The following is a 14043-nucleotide window of genomic DNA, read 5'->3' as shown; positions in this document are numbered from 1 at the left end:
ACTCAGGAGTGGTGCCAGATTCATGCCAGATTCCAGAGTCCCTGCTCTCCTCAAGTCCATGCTGCCCCCAATGGGAAGAACCAGAACTCACCCACACATGACAAAGACTAAGAACACTTTCTTGGTTACATTTCAACAGCCCCAGTTATATCTGTGACACAGAGGGCAGTGCAAAGTAAAGAACTCAGCAGGGAAGGCTTCCAGACGGAGGTGAGTTTTCAGTTGGTTTTAGAGAAGTGTTAGCTTACGTACATCTGTCAGAAGGCAGAGGCTTTCAGATGAAAGAACTCACGTGTCTCACGCCAAGACTCAGGGCTGAAGCGGGCAGTCACTGTAGCATATCAGACCAACGTCCTTGCCTGAGGAGGAAGGAGGTGGGTCAGTGTTTAGGAGAAAACAATAAAGAAGCTGGTTGGGAAGGGAACTGATTGCAGGATAAAATCACATGAAACCCTACCTATGATTATAGCTATATTAAAACATTAATAGAGTATATATTGAAATTCAATTAATTAAAATCTCAGGGAGTGGGACCCAGAAATTTTCTAAAACTCCAAGTCGATTTGTCCTGATTTGCCTGTCACAATGGCTGTTCCCGGTCCCATGTCTCCTTCCCTGTGAAAAAGCCCAAGCTTCTGGTGCATGGGGGCTGGGGCCACTTTGCCATGTCATTCTTTTTTTTTTTTTTTTTTTTTTTTTAACGTTTTATTTATTTTTGAGACAAAGAGACACAGAGCATGAACAGGGTTGGGTCAGAGAGAGGGAGACACAGAATCCGAACCAGGCTCCAGGCTCTGAGCTGTCCACACAGAGCTCACGTGGGGCTCAAACTCACAAAGCCTGAGATCGTGGCCTGAGCCGAAGTTGGTCGCTTAACCGACTGAGCCACCCAGGCGCCCTGCCATGTCATTCTTTCCAGGAGACATTTTAGTAGGATCAAAAGATAACCATGTCAGACAGAAGAATAAATCTCAAGGAAATGGGTCACTTGGAGCTGGGAGATTCAGAATAATTTGAGAAACCAGCGTCAACATCTCAGAAATGCAGTAGGATGGGTGTTTCTTACTTACTTCACTTAAGTTTTATCAAACAATATTAGTAACAACATTCTAACAAGTCTTTCCATCTACTTGGTCTTATGCTAAGCGATTTAATATTGCTTTATATGATTTAACCCTCACAACAATTACCTATACTAGAGGCAATTAATATTGCCATTTTACCAGTGAGGAAACTGAGGCTTAAGAAGTCCCACAACTAAGAACTGGACCCTGGAGTCCATAGATTTAGCCATCCTGCTATGCTGCCTTGATTTCTTTATCCTTATTTGTGTTTCCCTATTATTTTTCACACGTTATGTTTACTCATTGGCTCTTCACTCCTCCAAAAACTAGAAGTTTCTTAAATGTGATGATTAAGTCTGACTCATCTTTTTACAACCTTAACCCCAATACCTGACAAAGACTAGCACATACTACTTAATAGCACATAGAGTTAGACAAAGCTTTATAACATAACCATTCGCTTTATTTTTTTTAATTTTTTTTACATTTATTTATTTTTGAGAGACAGAGCATAAGTTGGGGAGGGGCAGAGATAGAAGGAGACAGAGAATCTGAAGCAGGCTCCAGGCTCTGAGCTGTCAGCACAGAGCTTGATGTGAGGCTCAAACCCATAAACTGTGAGATCATGACCTGAGCTGAAGTCAGACACCCAACCAACTGAGCCACCCAGGCGCCCCACTTTATTTTTTAAAAATATTTATTTATTTTTTAGAGAGACAGAGACAGACTGCGAGCTGGGGAGGGGCAGAGAGAGAGAGAGGGAGACACAGAATCCAAAGCAGGCTCCAAGCTGTCAGCACCGAACCCACGCAGGACTCAAACTCATGAGCCATGAAATCATGATCCGAGCTGAAGTCGGCCGCTTAACCGACTGAGCCACCCAGGCCCCTCCATTCACTTTATATACTTATACACAATGACTCTTGCAGATAGTCACAGCTTCTGGGTAACAAGTTGATGATGTGAGTCCTCTCATTTCATATATTGCCATGGTCAAGTGTGAGGGTCTTAGAGTCAGAGAGTTACAGGTTTGAATCCTGCCTCAGCCACTTATTAATGGTATAGCTTTGGGCAAATGTTAAAAGAAAAAAGTTTTGGGGCACCTGGGTGGCTCAGTCGGTTGAGTGTCCAACTCTTGATTTCGGTTCAGGTCATGATCCCAGGGTCGTGGGATCAAGCCCCACATTGGGCTCCATGCTAAGTGTGGAGCCTGCTTAAGATTCTCTCATTCTCTCTCTCTCTCTCTCTCTCTCTCTCTCTCTCTCCCCAACTTGAGTTCTCTCTCTATGTCTAAAAAAAAAGTTTATAATTTATAAAGGGTTACTTGTAAAAAGAGCACTGCTCTTGGGTCCTGAAGAAATAACTGGAAAAGTTAATGATTCCAATGCTTAAAAATATATCTGTGTGTACAGGCACATCAAAAGACGTTCAACATCCCTAATCATCAGGTAAATGGAAATCGAAACAATAATAAGATATCACCTCACTCCTGTCAGAATGGCTACTATCAAAAAGAAATAGCAAGTGTTGGTGAGGCTATGGAGAAAAGGGAATCCTCATGCACTGTTGGTGGGAATGTAAATTAGTGCAGTCACTATGGAAAACAGTCTGGAGTTCCTCAAAAAATTAAAAACAGAACTACTGTACAATCCAGCAATCACATTTCTCGTTATTTATCCAAAAAAATGAAAACACTAATTTGCAAAGACATCTGTACCCCTAAGTTCATTGCAGCATTATATGCCATAGCCAAGATTTGGAAGCAACAGAAATGCCTATTGGTAGATTAATAGATAACAAGTGCTATGTACCTGCAAAGGAATATTACTCAGCCACAAAAAGAATGAAATCTTGCCATTCATAACAACACTGGTGGACCCAGAAGGTATTATGCTAAGTGAAATTTCTCAGAGAGAGACAAAATATGGTATGATTTCACCTATATGTGGAATCCAAAGAAGCAATACAAATAAACAAATAAAACAAACCAGAAACAGATTCATAGATACAGAGAAAAAACTGATGGTCGCCCGAGGGCTGTAGGATGTAGGAATGGACAGAATAGGGGAAGGAGGTTAAGAAGTGCAAACTTCCAGCATAGGGAATATAGAAAATAATATTGTAACAACTTCATATGGTGACAGATGGTAACTAGACTTACTGTGGTGACCACTGGTGATGCATATAAATATTGAATCACTATGTTGTATACCTGAAACTAATACGATATTGTATTTCAGTTATTCTGTAATAACAAATATGTACCTGATCAAAGTGATAGACAGGTGGGTTCTCAGAGGAGCTCAGTGTCTCGCTACAGTAGCCAGCAGCCTGCTAACCCTCTCAGCTCCTCCTACTGAGAAAGATGGAGAAGCAAGAACAGGGAATTGCTGTGGTTAAATGTTAACTTGTGTTTATTTCTCTACAACTGCAGGCTGTTTAATTTGGCCAACCCAGTGAAGATTCTTTGGTAAACTTGTGCATAATTTCTAAACACCAGACCTACGACCTTTACACACATGCTAAACATTTATAGAGTGGAAGAGTTCTCTTTTTTCTCCATCAGTGAATTGAATAAATACCAACACCCTCCCCTTTCCCCCCAAAAAAGTATTCTGTGATCTACACTAAAGATAAATTGGTAATAATTCATCCTGATCAGCAAAGGGTTGTAAAGCAGATTCTTTGATAAGCCAATTAATTCCAGAAGGCACTGGGGCTTATTTCTTCCCGATACTGATTTATATTCTCAAAGCCATAGAATGTTAGAGCTGGAAAGAAACCTTTTAAGATTATCTCATCAAGCCTTCTGATTTTAATGGAGGAGAAAACTGTGCACTCCAGAGAGGAAAGTTTAGACTCACGGACAAATGTTAATAAAGAAAGAATCATATAGAAAATATTTTGTCATAACAATTCCTACAGCACTGTGGTTATTGTTTTTTGTTCCTTTTATAATCTGGTGGTCCAAATACAGTATTTGGGCCTGGACTTGGAAATCTGTGGACACTAATCTTCAGCTTTGTGCTGACGTCAGAGATATTTGAGAATCACTGCTGCCCCCTGCTGGAAATTTAAAACCTCACAGGTTCTCAAGGCTCTATGTAATTTTGTAAGTCAAAAAAATTCTAAAAGTAATATTTCCTTAAGTTAGTAAGCTTAAATTTTTTTCATTTTACTTATTTCATAAAGATAGAACACATGCATGTGAATGGGGCAGGAACAGAGGGAGGGAGAGAGAGAGAGAGAGAGAGAGAGAGAGAGAGAGAGCATCCCAAGCAGGCTCCATACTCAATGCAGAGTATGTGGCAGGGCTGGATCCCACAACCCTGGGACCATGTCCTGAGCAGAAGTCAAGAGTCAGATGCTCAACCAACTGAGTCACTCAGGCGCCTCCTGTTAGTAAGTTTAAATAGTATGGAAGGGTACAAAGAGAAAGCCAATACTTGCCCCCCTTCAATAATACTTCCCAGTGATAACTGCCATTAACAATTTTATTGAACATTTTTCCATAATTTTTTACTTATATATTTGTATATGTCTGTGCACATGTATATAATTTTATAGATATGTAGGAAAATGCCATGCAATGTCTTATAGCTTATTTTTCTTTATTTTGGATATTTAAAAGCTTCCTAATTTTTTTTTAGAAACATATCTTGAATATTTTTAAAAAAGTAATCTCTATGCCCAACGTGGGACTTGAACTCACAACCCAGAGATCAAGAGTTACATGCTCTTCCAACTGAGCCGGCCAGGCACCCCCAGGTGCTCCTGTCTTGAGTAACTTTTTTAAAAAATTGTATTTTAGAGAGAGAAAAAGCATGCCCGTGAACATGGGGGAGGGGCAGAGAAAGAGAGAATCATAAACAGGCTCCACACTCAGAACAGAGCCCAATGCAGGACTCGATCCCACAACACTGGGATCATGACCTGAGCCAAAATCAAGAGTCAGATGCTCAACCTCCTGAGCCACGGAGGTGCCCCTTGAACATCTTTTCAAAGCAGTATATTGACAACCTCATTCTTTTTTATGGGCGGATAATAGTCCATTGCTTGGATGTACCATAAATTATTCATTCAGTCTTCTTTTGATAGACTAAAATGTAAATCTCTCTAAGAGCAGGGAATTTATTTACTATTTTGTTGTTGTTACTCACCACTGTCTCCAGTAATGTGAATAATACTCAACAAAGTTTGCTTAGTAAGTAAATGGACACTTTCCTAGTTTTAAGAATTTCTGTTTAAAAACACTGTTCTGAATGCCTTTGTGCCCATATTTTTGTGCATTGGATAAAGTCTAGGAGGAAGTACAGGTTCAAAGGCATGTGAATCTTAAGTTTTGACAGATACTGCCAAATTATCACTTTTGATGAAGAATGGATCCAGATGTTTAATAATTCTATGATTCCCATGACTGACTTGACATCAAAACCAGAAGCTCCCAGAGAATTAATGAAACATAGCTGTTTTCCGCACATCCCTTTTCTGCTCTAATTCAGTAGTGGGGTGGCAGAGAATATTTAACATGCCCCGCCCCCCCGCCGTGATTCCCATGCACACTCAGAACCGGCAATAGCCACATAATCTACCCATGTCTTGCTACACTGCAGCAGATGGGAATGTGCTCCTATATCCTAATCTTCATGTGGTAACTCATTTGTTATTCACCTGATGCTTATCGAGTGCCTACTGTGTGTAAGACCCTATGCTCTCTCAACCACACGCAAGATTGTACAGGGGGTGTGGTATGGATTTCGCCACTGCCATGGGTGGTGGTGCTGGGGGCGAACGGGTGAGTTTGTCGGTATACGTGTTGGCCGGTGGCTGGGCTTTGGGGAGGGAGCAATGTGTGGGTGAAACTTGGGAATCCTGCAGCACGACAGTGGCAGAAATTTTTTAAAGGCCCAGCCCTGCCCTCAGTGACACGTATGTGTGTCTAACAAACATGGAGCCAGCGCAACTTCTAGCTCTTAGGCAAGTGCTACCGAGGGTCGCCAAAAGCCGAGGAGTGGGGCAGGGCACAGTCTTTCCCCCCTGGGCCCTTCTAAGCCAGATAAAATGTCATGCAGATGCGACACATGTGGGAAATGCGCCATGGACAGCCAACAGATGGCAGTCATAAAAAGAGATGACAGATTCCACCGTCATTCACGACCCACCCAAATGTCACGTCCGCTGGGCTCTTTCCCTGGCAGTTCCTGCCCTAAGCAGGTGTTGTTTTCATGTACTCCATGGCAGTTAAAATATAACAACAGAAGGGAAAAAAAAACCCACCAGAAAACAAACTGCTACTACTATTCCCCAAGGCTTACTGTATCAGAACTTCTGACCACATTACTGCATGACCCCATTTTATTCTCCCAACAGTGTAGCGAACTCAGAGAAGTTAAATAACCAAAAGCTACACAACTGGTTTAGTAGATTGATCTTCACATCCTTTTTGCTTGCACATCTCATCACGTAATTTTGAAAAATTGTGTATCCCTAGAAACAGACATTTATGTCTGAAATGCATCTACGGCCACTTAATTTATAACAAAGGAGGCACTACAGAAAGCAGGGGTGTTTTGTTTTGTTTTGTTTTGTTGGGGGGGGAGGGGCAGAGGGAGAAAGAGAGAGAATCTTAAGCAGACTCCACATTCAGCAAGGACCCCAACAAAGGCCTCAATCCCACAGCCCTGGGACCATGACCCAAGCTGAAATCAAGAGTCAGACGCTCAACCGACTGAGCACCCAGGCGCTCCTGGATTTTTTACTAAATGGTGCTGTAATAGCTAGATACCCATATGGGGAACACAACATCAAATCCAGGTGGATAAAAGACAAATGTGAAAGACAAAAATCTCCGGCTTTTTAGAATATATGAAAATATTTTCTCAGCTTCTGAATAGGAAAGGATTTATTAAACAAGCCACTAACTGCTCAAGATAAAGGAAAAGAATGATAAAGAGAATGACTCAATTACACTAAAGTTACACATTGTGGTTCACAAATATACTACATAGAGAGTATACTAGATAAACTACAGAGTAAGAGAAGACAATTGCAACAAATGTAACCAAATGCTCATCAGCTTGTTGCAACACTAGGCAAAGGCAACAGTGTTCAATGGTACAACTACTTTGGAAAACAGTTTGGCATCTTTTTTGTACAAATGTTATACAGTTTCTCCTTGAACAACATGGGTGGTTTGAGTGAATTGTACAGGTCCACTTATACATGGATATACACTTAATATTTTTTCTTATACTTTTCCTTATTTTTAGTAAGTTCTACATCCAATGTGGGGCTGGAACTCATAACCCTGAGATCAAGATTCACATGCTCTGCAGACTGAACCAGCCATGTGCCCTTTCTCTTAGAATATTCTTTTTTTAAATTTTTTTAACGTTTATTTATTTTTGAGACAGAGAGAGACAGAGCATGAACAGGGGAGGGTCAGAGAGAGGGAGACACAGAGTCTGAAACAGGCTCCAGGCTCTGAGCTGTCAGCACAGAGCCTGACGCGGGGCTCGAACTCACGGACCACGAAATCATGACCTGAGCCGAAGTCGGCCGCTTAACCAACTGAGCCACCCAGGCGCCCCGACTCTTAGAATATTCTTAATAACATTTACTTTTCTCTAGCTTATTTTATTGTAAGAATATAGTATATAATATACATAACATACAAAATATGTGTTAATCAACTGTTTATCGGTAAGGCTTTTGGTCAACAGTAGTTAAGTTTTGGGGGAGTCAAAAGTTACATGCAGATTTTTTACTGTATGGGGGTCAGTGTCTCTAAATTCTGCATTGTTCAAGGGTCAAGTATAGTTCACAATTAAAAAGAAAAGAAAAGAAACCATTGACTAACAATGTGTATCTCCTTCCATATTTTAAAGTTGACATCTAAAAGTTTCCATCTTGGGGCACCTGGGTGGCTCATTCAGTTAAGTGTCTGACTTTGGGTCAGGTCATGATCTCATGGTTCGTGAGTTTGAGCCCCACGGAGCCCAGAGCCTGTTTCAGATTCTGTGGCCCCCTCTGTCTCTGCCCCTCCCCCACTTGCACTCTCTCTCTCTCAAAAATAAACATTAAAAAAATTTTAAGCCTCCATCTTACTTTTTATTACTTGAACAACAATGCTTATAGAAGCCTTATTTTTAATTGTCCCAAATAGAAAACAACCCAAATATCTATGGAAAATGACTAACTAAATTGTTGATTTTCATAAAATACACCACTCAGCAATAAAAAGGAATGACATGGATGAATCTCAAAAACGCTGTTATGCAAATGAAGCCAGACACAAAGGGTATCTGCTGTATGATTCTATTTATATAAAATTCAGAAACAGACGAAACTAAGATGTTTGAAATCCAAACAGTGGTTGGTGGATGAGGAGTGACTTGAAGAGGGCATCAGGGAACATTCTGGGGTGATTCATCATACATTTAACTAGATGCAAAATATGTACTTTCTGGCACATTATGGATCTTAACATTTAAAAATAAAACTGTGATATCACTGCCATAAATACATCCAATGAAATATAAGTACCATACTGATTTGATAGTCACCATCATCCATTTAAAAATTTAAAAATATGGACAAGCCCTTCTTGACTAGTCATTCATTTTAAATCATTCTTTTTATCCTTGAAATCCATGTCTCCCACCATATATTACTCTAATGAAACATGTTTTTATGTTTGAAAGTCCCTTATTCATCATCTATTTCTCTGCAACAACATATGACCATGTATTTACATTTTTTCTTTTTTTAGATTTTAAAGTCTTTAAAAATATGCTATCACCACAAGGGTTTAAATATTAATTTTCTTTGGACTTAAGCTAACATTATAAGTTATACCCTAATAATATCAATCAAAGCAGCATAAAGTTATGTCCACTGAAAGTTAATCTCTTAATGAAATGAATGAAGGAGTAGTTAATGGGACCTTAAGTAGTCTTTTTTTTTTTTTTTTTTTTTAGTTTATTTATTGAGAGAGAGAGAGAGAGTATGCACACGTGCACATACAGGGAGGGGTAGAGAGAGAGGGAGGGAGAGAATCTTAAGCAGGTCCCATGCTCTTACCGTGAAGCCAGAACCAGGGCTGGAACTCACAAACCATGAGATCATGACCTGAGCTGAAACCAAGAGTCAAACGCTTAACCGACTGAGCCACCCAGGTGCCCCAGGACCTTAATTAGTCTTGAACTATGCCAGTATTGGTATCCAAACTTAGTTTCTTACAACATAATATACACCAGAGTGGGATGTAGATTATATGCCTTACCTTTTGCAAGGTGGGAGACAGATGATTGGGACAGAGAAACTGGCAGGATCTCTGACTTTGGAGTATTCTCAGATCAGTTTTAAGAAAGATAACACATGAAGGTTGATCCCCCTTGAGAAGCCTTCATGCTTAGGGATATGTATAATTCCAGTTTGAAGATGGCCAGTTTAGAATGTGCTGGAGATGGAATTCTATGTCTGACTACCAGCCTAGATTCTCTCAACTGTGCCATACAATCCTATTTTATTTCTTATCACTTTGACCTAAAACAACCATTTTAGGAATATTTATTTGCCTTTGGGGGATGGTGGGCAGCTATGGAAGGAATACATTACCATTGCTCAAAATTAAAATATAGTATCATTTTTACATGTCGGTCTTCCATCTAGACCTTGAACTCTCACAGGGAAAAATTAGTGTTTTATCTATATTTGTGGCCCTAGAACCTATTGAGCTTCAACTCACAAAGCAGGGCCTCAATAAATGTTGAGCAAATGCCCATGGAGGACTAGACTATTTTTTTTTTTCTATGATCTCACAGCATACTACCTAAAAAATCTTACCTAACATAAGACTGGAAATGTCCTGTCCTGGACTGGAAGTTATTAGGCTCTGAAGCTTTCTTGAGCTTCATACATGAGTCAGGCATCATGCTAAGGCTTCATTAAGGATAACATTTATTGGGGATCTTTTCCCTCTACTCCTGTAGAAAATTAGGAAAAATTAGAAAAGTCTAAGGAAGAAAATATTTGAAATCTCTTGTCATTCTATCTTGGTTAATATAAATACATCTGAATTTAAAATTGGACTCAGACAACAAAAATAAAATAAAATAAAATAAAATAAAATAAAATAAAATAAAATAAAATAAAATAAAATATAAAAGTAGGAGGCAGACATAAATTCATTATAACATCTTGGGCAAGTCAACCTCCTGGGGCCTCAGTTTATCCATCTGTAAAACTGGCATAATAATACCATTTTTTGTAGAATTTTGATGAAGATTAAATGAAATAACAGCATTTACTTACCCTAGCATAATACATGGTAAATAGTAAATGTTAACCAAAAAAGTGTACATGATTATAACTTACATAAATTTGTGGTCACATATGTTTCAATTATTTTTCTCTTCTTATTATATCTTGAGCATGAAATCATCTTTGGGTACATATTTATTTATTTTCTTGTTTTTTATGGGGGGGGACATAATTTTTATCACAGAGAAAATTTCTTACTATGAACACACCAGGAGTTACTTAATAACCTTATTTTTAGATCTTTCTAGTTCTAATTTTTTTGTACACTATCAGTAATGCTGAGATGAAAATGCTTGCACTCAAATCTTAGTGCACTTTTACAATTATTTCTACAGAATGAATTTCTAAACAATGGAAGTTTTATGGCTTCTGCTATTTGTTGTTGTTTGCTTGTTTTTGTTTTTTGTTTTGTTTTGGTTTGGTTTCCCTGAATTGCTCTTTGGAAAGTTTTTATAGATTTACAGTTTCACCAGCACTGGCCAAAAGTACCTGTTTCACAGCACCCTCCCTGACACTGGGTATTATTATTTTTTTTAACCTTGCCAATTTAATCGACATGTATCAGGCATTGTTTTACAGGCTTTACCTCATTTCATCTTCACTACAATCCGGTGAAGTGTCCATTTGGCAATCTGTCCTCTTTAGCAGATGGGGAGAAACAAGACTACTAGAGGTTAAGTTCTCACTCAAGCCAGTAAATTATTAGGCCAGGAGAAGCCTGTTGATCATTAACTTGCTGACTGTAGCTTTTCCCCTATACCACACTGCCTCCTGCTGGTGCCCAGAGGGAGGGCAGGAAGCACTGAAGCTCCTCAAAGCAGAATCCTTAAATAAGAGTTGAATATTTGTGGTGAGTAAAGAAGAGACAACCATATGATGGTGGGACTTTGAAAAATGAGGAGAAAACTAAACAAGCTTTGCACTTAATGTTTACACATTTTATGTAAGTTATAGCTTAATTTAAAAAAAAGGAAAGGAAAAATGAGAATTTTGATAAAGAGGAGGAAAGACTTTTCAGGAAAATACTGGATGCGTTAATAAAAATATTTTATGCTTACTGAGCCCAAATAATGAGCCAAGCCTTCTGTGAAGGGCACTGGAAATAGTAATTCACTTAATTTTCATACAACCCCATGAGGCACGTCTGTTGTTTGTGCCTCACAGATAATATAACAGCGGTAGATAGATGGCTAAGTAATTTGCCCAAGCTTATGTGACTAACAAGCAGAAGAATCAGAATGTGAGATAGGTAAATTGGCTCCTGGTTAAGGCAGGCAGGCTGGGATGGCTAAGTAGCCCAAATCACCAAAGATCTGTCACACTCAGAGGCCTCTTCCTATTCTGGAATGTCCACAACACAGAAACTTGGAAAGACCAGGATACTATACAGATTCAGGTCTATGTCTAACTAATTCAAGGGTCTAGCATGTGATTTCTCAACCTCAATGATGCTGCCACTTGCCCACCTGAGTTATTCTTCAGTGGTCCCAAACTGGGTCTTTGCTGGCACTAACCCAAGGGGTCAGGTAGAAGAGGCTTTGAAGCTCAACCAGTTGCTGGGCCTCTCAGGGAGGGGGCACACCACTCACTACAACTGGTATTTCTCTATTTGGTATGGGTACTGGTTGGTAGATTCCAAGAGCATCAAAGACAGCTATTGGTGACTCACATCCTATGTCCCCACTTCCTTCCTACATTGACTCCAGGCCCACTTAGTTCTTTGGAAATACTCCTTACCCATTCATTCCCCTGGCTGTGGAAGATAGGGATAATGATGTTTCCAATGAAGAAATGGGGAATGGACTCTCCAAGGTCTATTGGCAAGCCCATCACAGAAAAAAAAAAAAAAAGAAGTAAGGTTCAGGAATGTGTCCAGCAAGGTGACGGTTGCAAGTGGATTTGGAACTGGAGTTGGACAAGAAGAGAACCTGGAGAAAGAGAGAAGGACCATGATTTTTTTTAAATCCTCTCCAGGCCAATCTACAAGGACAAAAAGGGAGAAAAGAACTCAGGGAAAGTATCCTGTGCAGTCATAAAATTATATAGACAGCTGTTCTGTATCTAGAAAATCACAACACAAACACACAAGAACTGGGAGTTTGTCCTAAGAATGTCTCTGTTTCAGTAAATATAGTTTGCTGGTGGGCATGAAATTACATTTCAATAAATATAATTTGCTGGTGGTATGGTCTTTCAGTGTGTATCAAAAGCCTTCCTCATGTGCCTAGTCAATTCGATCCAACCTCAAGAAATGTGTCAGGTTCTGGGCTAGGTTCCAGGATGTAGAGTGAACAAGAAACTAACTCTAAACAATGTATTTCAGGAAGGATGATATATGAGCTGCTAAGGAGGAAGCAACACGGTGATTTAACCCTGCCCAAAAAGCCAAGAAAGGTTGAAATTCTCTTAAATGAGGCTTGACTGACAAGAAGGACTTAGTTAGGCTAGAATAGACAAGATGAAGCTTCCAGGGCGATTGAGTAGCAGGTGATAAGGAAATGTTACAAGTTGCACATATGTGGGGCACCTGGGTGGCTCAGTAGGTTAAGCATTTGACTTTGTTTCAGGTCATGATCTTGTGGTTCATGGGTTCAAGTCCCACGTCAGGCTCTGTGCTGACAGTTCAGAGCCTGAAGTCTGCTTCAGATTCTGTGTCTCCCTCTCTCTCTGCCTCTTCCCCTCTCACACTGTCTCTCTCTCTCTCTCTCTCTCTCTCTCAAAAGTAAACAAACATTTAAAAAAATAAAAAGAAGTTTTACAAACGTGAGCTCAAAATGAGGTTGGCAAATAGGCAATCTCTTCAGGCTTTAAATGTAAAGTTAAGGTGTCTGCAACTTGTTCAAAAACAAAAGGGAACTGTCAAAGAGTATTAAGTGAAATATTTGGATATGTGTTCTACTGTGTATCCTTCAACTCACTAGTTCTACTTTAAGGACATGATCTTAAGGAAATAATTATAAATTTGTGCAACTATACTGTTACAAGTATGTTTCTAATATTGAGACTGTCTAAAATTAGAAAATTTTGAAATTTCCTAAACATCTTACAGTAGGGGCTTAAATAAAGAAAACTTTGGTTCACCCATATATTAGAATGCTAAAGATTAGTAGCTGCTAAAGATGCTGTAGGGGAAAAAAATGTAATGGCATGGAAAGATGTTGATTATGCATTAAATGAAAAATGAAGGTTATATAAAATATATATAGTATGATACCATTTTTAGTAAATACACACACACACACACACACACACACACACACACACTAGGTATGCAAAAGACATTGGACATAGGCTATAAACCTAAACTGCACGTCAGTTTATTCTTGCCTGTGAGATTATGGGTGATTTAAATGTTAATCCTTTTGCTTATTTTTTTTTAATTGTTCCACAGCAGGTACTATTTTTGTAATTAAGAAAAATTATATGTCTTATATGTCGAGAGGTTTCTGGGGTGCCGGTCATATTCTTGACCTCGATTGGGTTTACACTGGCCTTTGCTTTAAATTATTTGTTAAAAAATGTAAATCTATTTAATAAAATTTCCATAATGTGTGCTACATTTCACAATTTTAAGTGCTAAATAAGCTGCACATATTTATCTTTCAGTATCTTATACGCAGTCCCAGTATCTTATAGTATTCCATCATTTAGGAGC

General features: G+C 39.1%; 1 protein-coding gene across 2 annotated transcripts in view; it reads right to left on the bottom strand.

The window, feature by feature from the left end:
• NIP7 (nucleolar pre-rRNA processing protein NIP7) overlaps positions 1-14043 on the bottom strand; it is a 68267-nt gene that overhangs the window by 16565 nt on the left and 37659 nt on the right. Inside the window, exon 5 of one of the 2 annotated variants that reach the window (XM_058709791.1) lies at positions 327-359. The exons of the other annotated variant lie outside the window; for it this stretch is intronic. Coding sequence (XP_058565774.1) covers positions 342-359 — 18 coding nt within the window. The 3' untranslated portion in view covers positions 327-341. Of the gene's footprint in view, positions 1-326; positions 360-14043 lie in introns of those variants that run through there. 2 annotated transcript variants of the gene reach the window in all.

The sequence above is a fragment of the Neofelis nebulosa genome, chromosome 17, assembly GCF_028018385.1.
Source record: "Neofelis nebulosa isolate mNeoNeb1 chromosome 17, mNeoNeb1.pri, whole genome shotgun sequence".
Taxonomy (NCBI): domain Eukaryota; kingdom Metazoa; phylum Chordata; class Mammalia; order Carnivora; family Felidae; genus Neofelis; species Neofelis nebulosa.
Note: the sequence above shows the minus strand (reverse complement) of the source record. Positions and strands in the feature narration are given on the sequence as shown.